Source organism: Saimiri boliviensis, chromosome 4 (assembly GCF_048565385.1).
Source record: "Saimiri boliviensis isolate mSaiBol1 chromosome 4, mSaiBol1.pri, whole genome shotgun sequence".
NCBI lineage: Eukaryota > Metazoa > Chordata > Mammalia > Primates > Cebidae > Saimiri > Saimiri boliviensis.
Genome location: NC_133452.1, coordinates 30,816,064 through 30,829,161, shown reverse-complemented (window position 1 = coordinate 30,829,161; position 13,098 = coordinate 30,816,064). Strand labels below are relative to the sequence as shown.

General features: G+C 44.7%; 1 protein-coding gene across 8 annotated transcripts in view; it reads right to left on the bottom strand.

Annotated features, from left to right (window-relative positions):
- The window catches only part of REPS1 (RALBP1 associated Eps domain containing 1), an 80,287-nt gene extending 70,974 nt beyond the window's left edge, over nt 1-9,313 (bottom strand). For all 8 annotated transcript variants that reach the window (XM_039467566.2, XM_039467567.2, XM_039467573.2 and 5 more), the window contains exon 1: nt 9,010-9,313. In XM_039467566.2, the coding sequence (XP_039323500.1) occupies nt 9,010-9,162 (153 nt within the window). In that variant the 5' untranslated portion in view covers nt 9,163-9,313. The remainder of the gene's footprint in view (nt 1-9,009) is intronic.
- Nucleotides 9,314-13,098: the final 3,785 nt, after the last annotated feature.

Sequence of the window (13,098 nt, the reverse complement as noted above, 5' to 3'; positions counted from 1 at the left end):
TGAAGTGTTAAAGTTTTTTAAATGTTTAATAAAGTCCAATTACTTCTTTCTTTTCTTTCCTTTTTTTTTTTTTTTGAGACATGGTCTTGCTCTGCTGCCCAGGCTGGAGTCCACTGGTGCAATCTCAGATCTCTCTAACCTCTGCCTCCCAGGCTTAGGCCATCCTCCTGCCTCAGCCTCCCAAGTAGCTGGGACTTCAGGTGCACACCACCACACACAGCTAATTTATTTCTTCTTTTTTATAGGCAGGGGTCTCCCTATATTGCCCAGACTGGTCTCAAACTCCTGGGCTCAAGTGATCTGCCTGCCTCAACCTCACGAAGTGCTAGGATTACAGGCATAAGTCACTGTGCCCAGCCCTGTTTTGTAGTTTTTAATATAAAAATCTCGGTGACTCTTAAGTTTATTCCTAAGTATGTTAGGCCTCTTTGAAGCTAATGTGAATGTTCTTTTTCTTACTTTCATATTAAGATTTTTATGTCACTCCTAAACTGTTAATCTTGCCTCAGTTTGTAGAAAAAAATAAAAGCCATTAGCCCAGAACATCCTCTCACTAAATCTATATTCTGCCCAACTTGCCTCTGTAACCATGTTCTTTATTCCCTACTGTTAAAACTGTTAAATCAAAGGACTCTGTGCAGTCAGGATCCTGACTATTCCTGCTTTCTCAAGGACTTCTTATCTCCCTTCCTTATCTTAGCAATCCTAACAACTAAAATCATTTTGCAGATTTTCTTACATTCAAAAAGAAAGAAACAAAAATATTTTCTTTATATTCCCATACACCTCTAGCTTCCACACTGTACTATTCCCCTTCATAGGCAAACTTCTTTACAAGCTATCTGTATATCCTATCTCTCATTCCTTAGCCACCATTTATCCCTCAAACCACTCAAATCTGGCATCCATCTACACTAGTCCATGAAACTGGCTCACTGAAGTTACTAATAAACTCCAGGCTGCCAAATCCAATGGCCACATTCCTGCCCACATCTTCTCAGCCACTCAGTGAAACTCAATACAGTTGACTACCCCCGCCTTGAAATACTTGCATTATTTAGCATCTATAACATAATACTGTACATTACACATTCCCAATTTGTACTACTCTGGCTGTTGGCTTCTTAGCCTTCTTCCAAGAGGCCTTCCAGTTTACCCAACTTAAGAAATGCTCAGCATTCCTAAGGATTCCAACTCTAGCCACTCTTTCTTTCTTCTTTATAATCTCTTCAATTATTTTATTCATTTTCATTACCTTAAATATCACTAATATAGTGATAATCTTCAAAGTGACATCTCTAAGCCAAGTATCTCTGAATCCCTCAAGACTTACAGATCTAACAGGCCTACCTGACAATCTCACATGCTTCTGAGAACTAAAACAAAAGGTGAACAAATTCCTGAATTCACCCTTACCCCTCCCACCGAAACAACATCCCCAAAACTCATTCCTCTCCCAACCACCCAATAGTGACAACTTCCAGCAACATCCTTCAGTTCTTTCCCCTCCCTTATGTTCCATATCGGACCCATTACTATGCCTTCTTATTTCTACCACCTCAAAACATTCTCAGATAGGTCCACTGCTCTCAATCCTACTGCCAAGACCTTGCTAATCTAAACCACTGCTGTCTCCTGCCTTGACTGCTGTATACCCACTGGCCTATCTGCTTCTACTTGCCCCCAGTATTCTTTTTGCTGATAGATCATTCAGGGTGATCTTTAAAAATATAATTCAGGTGATGCTACACCCTCAAACAAAAACTTTTAGTATATTTCCACTAAAATCCAAATTCCTTATCGCTGAGTACAAGGGCCTGCCTTATGCAGTCCCTGCCATTCTCCCTTCTTGCCCATTTTTCAGTTCTTTAAGCACACTGCGCTCTTCACAGCCTCAGGCCCTTCCCAGTTGTCTCTATGTGAAACATCTTATTCCTCCCCCACTCCCATCCAGGCCTCCTCTAGGTCCCCACTACCTCCTCACCCAGTAATTCTCTATTATTATACACAGTTCTTTTTCTTTCTCTTTCTTTTTTGGAGACTCACTAAGTCGCCCAGGCTAGAGCATAGTGGCACTACTATGTCTCACTGCAGACTCGATTTCCCAGGCTGAAGTGATCCTCCTGCCTCTTGAGTAGCTGAGACTACGAGTGTGGGCCACCATGCCTGGTCACTTCTTTCTGACACTGGCACAAGTCAGAGAAGATGTCTTGATCCTTCACCACTGCATATATATCCCCAATACAAAGAACAGCCACAAGGAAGTCTTTGTTGAAAGTATTTAAAACTAATTTAAGACAGAGAAATGTCTAGCATTTCACAGGTCAGCCTGCTCTTCCTTAAAACTGAATTAATGTAGAAGTTCGTAAGATACGCTTGACTCAACGAGGGGAAGGCTAGAAACCACAAATTACATGCAAAATTCTGTGGAATTATGTTTTCTTAGCAGATGTCCAGTATGTGCACCAGAGTCTCAAAAGAATCAACAACCCAAAAGAGTCAGACTAATAAATTCTTCATTATTTAATGAGATAGACCCCAAATTCAACACATGGCTAATTCTTTAAACAAAATGGAGAAGAAATGTATTTTTAATTTTAAAAAGCCTTAGTCTTAGAATTTATCAAATCTCAATGAAATGTGGTATATGGTTTAACTTCCATTAAGACAAATCTCTTATACAGAGGGAAAAGATGAGTGAAGACGCATCTATATTAGAAAAGGTTACAGAAAATAAAACATATAAGAGAAAACATCAGAAATGACAAGTCTTATCACCCATTTCAAATTCTCATGGCCTTGAAGAACCAAGCACCCATGGATTTATTACCTTTTCATCAGTTTCCTCTTGTATACATCTCTTCTTTACCTTCCTCAAAGAATGTCAAGATAGTGGGGCAATTAACCACAAGACTGTGCTACTTTTTAAGGGGTGTGGCTGGAATAGATTAGCTACTCCTACACAAAGATACTCTCATTTGAGTCAGAAATCATGAAAACCCAATCCCATAGCAAAACCAGACATTCTGTGATTTGTTCAGGGTTACAAAGTTAGCAAACACCAGGACTGAAACTTGCCTCCCACAGTTAGTGCTCTTCATACCAGCTTCTCGTGCTCTCATGTCACTCCATCAAATGTTTGGCATGAATTCCCAATATACGAAAACTCTAACTCTGGGCTATTGATTAAAAAAACAAATAAACAAAATGACTAAAACTAGCATAAGAAACTCAAGAAGACAAATTTTAAAAGTAAATAAAGAGGACATTACAGAAAGACATTAACTGTGACTTCTTTCACAAACTATCTTTTTCAACTGTGTATAGATAAGTGATTAAGGCAAGATTATTTCTGTAGTTCATTACTATTATTTTAGTGAGTCAGAAATCACAATAAAAACCACTACTCCAGAATAACAAACCTGAGATTCATTAAGTTGATAACTTTCAACACACAAATGAGCTCTGCTTTCCTATTTTTAAACTTACCACTAATGACAGATCTTGTCATTGATTTAAACAAGTTTCGAGAAACACAAAATGCTTTGTTTCACTGTTGTTTCTTTTCCTCATTAAATTTATGTGTGTTATTCAAATATTCTACCAAGATATTGCTCAACACAAATGATCTAAAGATTTTCAGCTTCATTAATAGGGCACATTGCTTATGAACCTCAATGAAAGAACAGTTAGTACTAGAACTTTTTATTAACTTATTATGCATTCAAAGTCTGTATGAAATGTTAAGAGATTTCCCAAAACAGAAATATCTGTTTGGTGAAAGCAAACATTCTGATTCGTGTGGTAAAGAGTATATCTTTCCTAGTCTTCAAAAAATAAAATAAACTGCTTCACGAAGAGCTGACTATTAAGCCACAACACTTGAATATTTTCTTGCTCAGCAGATAGCAAAATTCCTCGTGATTAAATCCTAGGAGCCAGATTTTTCTCCCCCTCATCTTGTTCTTATGTGGCATGGAGAAAATTTTACAAAGTATCCACTCCTTCACTTTGTCTATTGACATTCTGTCTTCAAAAACAAACAAACTCAGAATAGATTTTCCTCTGCTATTCCAAAGCAAGTGTAATGGAACACACCTTAAAATCTGACAGTTGTAATAAAAAAATTGTATCTGTGTGTGCCCTGGACACCAACTACAAGAAATCTCCCTCTTTCTCTGAAGTGGCTGTGTTTCAAGACATTATTATACATTAAACTACTTACTATGCAAAGGAGGAAGTTGATACGTAACTCAAAGTCAAATATTCTAAAATCCCTACTATTCATAAGAACTATGGGCACTTCAAAATCAGACCAATTAAATTTATTCCTCGCCTTGCCCCCAAACCACATGAACAGTGAAGTGAAGGTTAAGAGCTGGGACGTGAATAATGGTACGGGAGAGATATGAACTATTCACAAATAAATTATTTAACTTCTCTGCTATCAAGATCTTACTTAATAAACAAGAATAATACCCACTTCACAAGGTTGTTGCAAGGATCAAATGAGTTTTTCCATAAAAATGATTTGCCTGGTCAAAGGAACATAATATGCTACTTGATAAATGCCAGCTCTTTCCTCATTCGGCTCTGGGCTCAGTATTCTTTGTTCTCTACGGTCATTCTCCCAAATTACTCAGTCCCCTCATTAACTTTTATTAACAAACACTGAAAATTACTGTACCAACCAAGGTTCTGACATGTATGTGCATGCTCAGTCTATGTGACACTGTCTCCTGTCCCTGAACACTTAGGTGAGCAAAACAGAGGAATAGACTCTGACACCTAAAACCTGAACTGCTGTAAGAACCAGCAGTGAGGGTGGACAAATCTCCACCCACTTCCAACTATCTTCAAGAGATTTGAATTGCCATCTAAAAATGCCCGAAACCAAACTCATCATTGTCTCTTTAAAAAAGTAAGCCCTTGGGTCAGGCACAGTGGCTCATGCCTGCAATCCCAGCACTTTGGGAGGCCGAGGTGGGCAGATCAAAAGGTCAGGAGATCGAGACTATCCTGGCCAACATGGTGAAACCCCATCTCTACTTAAAATACAAAAATTAGTCACCCGTGGTGGTGGGCACCTGTAGTCCCAGTTACTCAGGAGGCTGAGGCAGGAGAATGACTTGAACCCGGGAGGCAGAGGCTACAGTGAGCCAAGATCATGATACTGCACTCCAACCTGGGAGACAGAGTGAGACTCTGTCTCAAAAAAACAAAAAGTCAGTCCTCTTCCTGCCCCTTTTCTAATTGTGAGTGGTATCCAACGGAGAGTAATTCTTGCCCCATTATACTCTCACCAAAATACTGCCAAGTAACCCAGGCCTATCAAGTTTACCTTCATAATTTCTACCATATCTCTTTTTATTTTGGGGGGAGAGGGGGGGCGGAGAACCACAGTCTTGCTCTGTCGCCCAGGATGGAGTGCAGTGGCATGATCTCGGCTCACTGCAACTTCCTCCTCCCAGGTTCTAATTGATTCTCTTGCCTCAGCCTCCAGAGTAGCTGCGATTACAGGCATGTGCCATCACACCCAACCCATATCTCATTTTTAGTCCCACTGCTGTCCAGGTTGGGGTTTCTCAGTCTCAGCACTATTGACATCTTGGGCACCTAATTCTTGTGGAGGTTGTCCTGTGCACTGCAGGGTGTTTAGCAGCATTTCTGGCCTCTACTCACTAGATGCCAGTAGAATCGCTCTCTCCCCTCTTGTTATGACAACCAAAAATGTCTCTAGACACTGCCAAGTGCCCCTTCCCCATTGTCACCCTCATTCCCATGTTTTAGTACCACTGGCCCAGTTTCTCACTTCATATCTGCCATACAAAATCAGCCCCCAAGTTAAGTCTACAGTTATATTCCTCTAACTCCTGTGTCCCTGACAAAGGACTCCTAAAGCACTGCCTTATGAGTCATTTCTCTGAAATCTACTACTCCCTGTTACCTTCATAATTAGTTCAAAGCTCTCCATCCAACCTTGATAATCTGGCCACAATTAAACATTATTCCACAAAGCACCTGATACAGTGGCTACCCAGCAGTCCTTCAGTAACATATCCAGTCTCTCCCTTCCTGTTCTACTGCGTCACCCTGGTTGGATGTCCACGACCTAGTATCCAATCCGGATCACTGAATGAGTCTCCTTCCCTACCCTCTCTGCCACTCAAACATTTTTGGATGGGTCTCCAATGCCTGCTGAAATATTTTATCTGCTGCCCTTCTTCAGGTCTTTCCTAATATAACCTCTTTCTAATTCTGTGTTCCGTTATCCCGAAAACACTAGTCCTTGAAAAGGCTCCTACACTTTCCACTTTTTTTCCTCTGCTTGGAAGTCGTCATAATTCCACTCCTCTCACTCCACCCTGATTTAAAAGTCCATTTCAATTAAGTCAAAAAGCCTTTCTTGGTCATACCTCTTTTGTATTTACATAACACTTGGCACCTCTCCTATGGCATACAATCTACCTTATGATATACATGAGTATTCCTATTATTGACACAAGATCCTTAAGAGCTTCTTACTGCTCTTCTGATGCCTGCAACGCCTAGCCCAGTGTTAAGCGGAGAACGCGGCATTAGATAGGAGTTGCCCCAAATGTTTCTCACTTAGAAAGCAACAGAGGACTGTGTTTTCAGACAGCCCCAAACTGCCTTAAGTTTTGTCTTTTTTTTTTGTCTCTTATTTATATATCTTAGACCAATTTTTAAGTAAATTGCCTTCAAGATATCTAAATTGGCCGGGTGCTGTGGCTCGCACCTAGCATTTTGGAAGGCCAAGGCAGGCAGATAGCTAAGGTCGGGAGGCAGACCAGTCTGACCAACATGAAGAAACCCCATCTCTACTAAAAATACAAAATTAGCCAGGTGTAGTGGTGGGTGCCTGTAATCCCAGGTACTCAGGAGGCTGAGGCAGTAGAATCGCTTGAACCCAGAAGGCAGAGGTTGCAGTGAGCTATCACGCCATTGCACTCCAGCCTGAGCAACAAGAGTGAAATTCCATCTCAAAAAAAAAAAAAAAAAAAAAAAGGAAATAAAAAAGATACTTAGATTGCTATTTAGTATACAATACAGTTCTGTTTCTGGGAGTTCCAGCAGCTTCTAACTTGTAACTAAACCCTGAATATTTAAGCTCTTTATGCCAAGAGACAATAGAAATTTATTTTTTGAATGTTAGTAAAATTGAGGAAAACATAAAAATAACTTGCATTGGATTAAACATGTTTCAAGTAAAGATTCATTAATGCTAAAGTGTCTGTCCTAAAAATTACATTTAAAGTTCTAAAGTCTTCTTGTATCATTAAAAAGATTTAGTCAGTTTTATTTCAACTCTTTCTCATCTCAAAGACAAACCAAAATAGAACAGAGAATACTTTTCCTTAATTTTATTTAGATCCTAACTTGAAGGTATGTTTTGTTATTTCTTCAAAAGGAGCAAAAAGAGTATCACTAATGAGCACGTTCTGACCAGATCTTTAAGTCCTACCCCAAAGCTATATACGAGGCAGCCCACACCACCAGCACCCTTCGTTAGCAGGCTACAAATTCTGTTTTGTATATCCCTGAGCTAAGAATGGTTTCACATTTTTGTGTTTTGTAAACACAAAAACAAAGAAAAATATGCAAGAGAGCATATATGGCCAGCAAAGCCTGAAATATTTACTGTCTCTTTTCAACAGGGTGAATTTGGGACTTCTCGTTGCCCTCCACTGGCACATAAGACACCCACCTTTTCCTCCCGAGGTTTTAAAAAAGCAATATAAAACACAAGAACGTGTAAAAAGATCGAACTCGTTCAACTCAGTCATAGTTAATGCAGACATAACTTCTAACAGAGGCCCATGTGTGGACATTTTCATATTCACAGAATTCTTGTTAGAAGAAACGTGCCTTCATTCTGTAGATGAATATACTTACGCTTGAAGAGGGTAAGTACCTGATCCCAAGTGACACTGCTGTTTAACAGCAGAGTAGGGTCAAGGATTCAGCCCTCAAAACCCTGGTCCAATGCTCTGCAATCCACTGCATACGCTGTTACATGTGCCTTTAAGTTTTGGAGATACGTATAACTAGCTTGGATCAGTATAAAAGATGAAAGCTTAAAACCTGTTCCCAATACGCTGTTTAGATAAGACTCCTACTAGCAGCTATGAATCATTAAACAGAGTAGCATTAATGCTCACCACACACATGAGATAAGAAGAACTTCTAGGAAGTCTTCTGTTTTAAAAGAAGGTATGATAAAGAAGGCTTGAAACCGATAGGGCTTGCTCCTCCAGGGCTTCACATTAGGGCAAGCACGCACGTTTGCCTTCCAGCTGTTCAATGCTCATCTCCCAACCCAAATCCACAAGTTCCACAAATGCTTTCGAATGCCCGTTGAAAAACAGTTCAGTCTCAGCTCACACACACGTTCTATAGAAAATTACAAGTTCCTGGGTTCTACTTGTAAAACTACTAACCAGTTCGCATTTTTAAAAATCTCCCTACGAATTTTGCTTCTTTAAAAAAAAAAACAAAAAAACAAAACAAAACAAAACAAAACCTGCTTCTTCGATTCCTAAATAAAACTTTATCGCGTCTCTCAGTTAATTCAAGAATTTTTTTTAAAAATGCCCATACTGGCAACTTCACTACTCTGCAGGATCCCAAGAGCTCTGTGTGTACCAGGTTCTAGAATTCATACACATTAACAACCTAAGATCCTTCACGTGAGGTAGCTCTTGCAGGGTAGAGCACGGATTCTCAGGGTGGTGGGGGATACCGGCTGAAGCTCCTCAGACCCCCGCCACGGGAGCTCCGTCCTCTAAGGGCCACCCCCTCCCCCTCGCCCGCGGCGCGAGACCAGGCCGCCCCGGCACCTGCGGCCCCGGCCCGCAGCGGGGACCCCAGGGAACCAGCCCCGCGCCGGGCCCCAAGGAGTCGGCGCCCACTCCCGCTCCCACTCCCACTCCCGGAGGCCGGCGACTGCAGGCCTGAGCCGCCCGCCGACCCCGGACGCGGCGTCACCTGGAGGACCACGTCGTTGGGCAGCTGCGCGGCCCGGAACAGCTCCAGCACCCGCCCGTTGACCACCACCTTCTTGGTGCTCTCAATGTCGCAGTAGGAGAAGAGATCTGAATAGTATTTCTGCTCCGCATCGCTCAGCGTTAAGCCTTCCATCTTCGCCTCCGGCTCACGGCCGCCCCGCCCCGCATGCACTACCAGGGGCCCGGCCCCCGGACGCTGGGCCGGCGGGGGCTGTGCGCGGCCCGGCCTCCTCCTCGCTTCCCGAAGCCGTCGGCCCCGGCCTCACACGCGCCAGGTGCGCCCGAGCAGCAGGGCCAAGAGGTCGCGCGGAGAGGGCCCCGCTGAGCTCCGCGCGCCGCCGCCTGCGAGGCCCGGCGCAGCCCTGGGGTCCGCGCGGAGCGCGGCTGCGGCTGCGACTCCCGCCCCGGCCCCGGCCCCGGCGGCGGCCGCGGGGAGGGTGGAGAAAGAGGCGGGGGCCGCGGAGGCGCGAGGCACTGGCGGACTCCGCCCCCGCCGCGGGTTCGAGTCTCCCCGGCTCCCCGCCGCGTCCCCCAGACTTCCCGCCTCAGCTTCCCCTTCCGTCCACGCCTCCGGAGCGGCAAGCGCTTCCCGGAAAGTTGTGGGGCTTCGAACCTAAAGTTTCGGGGGCTCTGGGCTGAGCGTGGCCGCCGCTCCGCCTCCTTCCGCCGCCATTTACAGCGCCCCGGCCCGGCCCCAACGCGCCCGCACCAACAGTGACAGCGGCGGCGGCCGCGCTCCAGACCCGGATGTGAGGCCGGGAGGAGAGAGCGCGAGAGGGAGAGAGAAACACCCACCGGGCTGGCTCGGCCGCTCCCGGGAGAGGGAGGGGGCCGCAGCGCCCCCTGGTGGCCGGCGCCCGGCGGCGGGATGACCGCGCCGCCCTCTGCGCGAGGACCTGGGCAGCAAGACCCCCGGAAAGCGGCGTGCAGCGGGTAAGGCGGGGGTAACTTAGATACACACGGGTTGCAGTGTTTATGTTTCGCAGCTTCCGGTCCTCAGCGTCTAAAATAAGTATTGGATTGGAAGGGGAGCCTCGCCGAGGTGATGACCATTCTCTCTGTCCCTTTTCGGTGTCAGGCAGGACTGAAGGTAAACGCGGTATTTCCATGCGCTCTGCAGGGCTCTGGACGTCAGTCTATCCGGGAGCGCTCCACGCGGAGACGCCAGCTTTGAGGCTTCATCTCAGTCGTGCTCCAAGCCACTGTTTACCTGAGACACAGAATTCGCTGAGTAGAGGGGAAGAGTGGCAAAGTTGTCCTCTTTGCTCGCGAGGTCATTCTGGTCACGAAACGTAACACTATACTCTTTTTTTTTTTTTTTTGGGAGACGGAGTCTCGCTCTGTCGCCAGGCTGGAGTGCAGTGGCACGACCTCAGCTCGCAGCAACCGCCGCCTCCCAGGTTCAAGCGATGCTCCTGCTCAGCCTCCCGCGTAGCTGGGACTCTCCGCGCCCGCCACCACGCCCGGCTAATTTTTTGTATTTTTAGTAAAGACGGGGTTTCACCGTGTTAGCCAGAATGGTCTCTTATCTCCTGCCTCGGTCTCCCAAAGTGCTGGGATTACAGGCGAGAGACACCGTGCCCGGGCAATACTTTAATATCATCAACTCTAACATTACATTACATTGTACTCATACCATTTACATTTATATCATCAACTCTATCAACTCATGTAGGCCCGGGCTGCCCACAGGGGCTGCCATCCCTTATTTCCTCCTTTGTGAAAATCGTGGAGTGGCGCTCTTTTAATCTACATTTGTCTCAAAGAGGGGGTTCTTAAGCTATTTCAAGTAGATTATCTTCGCCGGATGCGGTGGCTCATGCCTGTAATCCCAGCACTTTAGGAGATCGAGACCATCCCGGCTAACACGGTGAAACCCCATCTCTACTAAAAATAGGAAAAATCAGCCGGGCGTGGTAGCGCACACCTACAGACCCAGGTGCTCGGTAGGCTGAGAGAGGAGAATCGCTTGAACCCAGGAGGTGGAGGTTGCAGTGAATGGAGGAAGTGTCACTGCACACCAGCCTTGGTGACAGAGCAAGACTCCGTCTCAGAAAATAATAATTATTATATTTGTTTTTTATTTTAAGACGGGGTTTCACCATGTTGGTCAGGCTGGTCTTGAACTCCCGACCTCAGGTGATCCGCCCGCCTTGGCCTCCGAAGTGCTTGGATTACAGGCGTCAGCCACCACGCCCGGCCGAAAATGGAAGCTGGCTGCTTTGGAGATGCCGGGGATTGAACCCGGGACCTCACACATATCTTAAGAATTTACACTTAGCAAATATAAAATATTTCAAAGACAGTAGCTAAGGCAGAATCACACAGATTTTTGGTTTTTATTTTGTCTTCTACAGGTTGTTTCCCAGAGTGCGGCTCCTATAGGTGGCACATATGAGGACATTATTACAGGTAATAGCAAATTCAAAGAGCACTGAAAACCCAAAGACTTTTTTGTAACCCTTTGGAAGTAAAACCTGCCCCGCCTCATTTGGAGGCAAAATCTAAGCTAAGCTTGCATGAAGCTATTTCTAGCCTTTGTGGATGCCGCTTAGTGTCAATATTTATTCATTTCACTCCAGGCCTTCACGGAATGTTAATATGTGCACAGTCACAGGCATTGTGTTATCTATTTTTTAAAAAGATAAGAGATTGTGGACCTGTCAATATCTTCTGACCTGACTAGTAGCATGACAAAGGTAAGTATATACTATCCATTAAGCTTATTTCCCATCTCTAAGACTTTCAGTTTGCTACAGCCAGCCCCTCATATGTCCTTTTAGGGCACCCGTAGGAAGTGATCAGGGCCCCCCAGACAGCTGCCTTCCAAAGGTGTAATAAACAGGAAGAGCACAGCGAGGTAGGGACTGTCTCACAACTGTCTTTTCTCTGCCACCTTTGCTAGGCCTTGCAGCTCTTGTCTGTCCCAGGGCCTTTGCTCCTGTTATCTAAAATAGTCCTTTCACAAACCATGGCATGGTGTATTTACTCACGTGGTTTCAGGTCCCTGTTCATATGTCACCTCCTCAGAGCAGCCTTCCTGCAACAGCTCCTCTAAAACAGTCCTCTTATCTGAATTCTTTTTTTTTTTTTTCTTTTGAAACAGGGTCTCCCACTGTTACCCAGGCTGGAATGCAGTGGCATAATCTTGGCTCACTGTAGCCACAACCTCCCAGGCTCGGGTGATTCTCCCACCTCAGCCTCCCAGGTAGCTGGGCCCACAGGCCCAGGCCACCATGCCCAGCTAAATTTTGTGTGTGTGTGTTTTGTAGAGACAGAGTTTTGCCATGTTGCCCAGGCTGGTCTCAAACTCCTGGGCTCACCTGCCTCAGCCTCCTAAAGTGCTGAGATTACAGGCATAAGCCACCGCACCCAGCCTGAATTCTTTTTCTTTATAACACTTTTCACTACCTGACATTATGTTTATGTCTGTTACATTTCTAATAACTAATTATTGAATACTTACTAAGTTTCAGGCATTGTTCTAAAACTTTATACTAATTACCACATTAATCACAACCCTATTAAGTAGGTACTATTAGGGTTTTTTTTTGACAGATTAGGAAACTGAGGCAAAATGGGTTAAATATTGTGTAAGTCATGTTGCTATTAAATATCTGGATCTGGGATTCAAACTCCAGGCTGTCTCAACTCTAAAATCACTACCCTATATTGCCTTTCTTATTTCCTTATTAAGTTTGTCATTAAGAAAATATTTCTTGGCCAGGCATGGTGGCTCGTGCCTATATCCCAGTACTTTGGGAGGCCAAGGTGAGTAGATTGCTTGAGCTCAGGAGTTCGAGACCAGGCTGGGTAAAATGGTAAAACACGATCTCCACCAAAAATACAAAAATGGCCAGTCATGATGGTGTGCACCTGTAGTCCCAGCTACTCGGGATGCTGAGGTGGGAGGATCACTGAAGCCTGGGAAATAGAGGCTGCAGTGAGCAGTGATCACACCACTGCACTCCAACCTGGGTGACAGAGCAAGACTCTGTATCAAAAAAAACAAAACAACAACAACAACAACAACAAAACAAAAAGAAAAGAAAAAGGAAGGGAGGAAGGG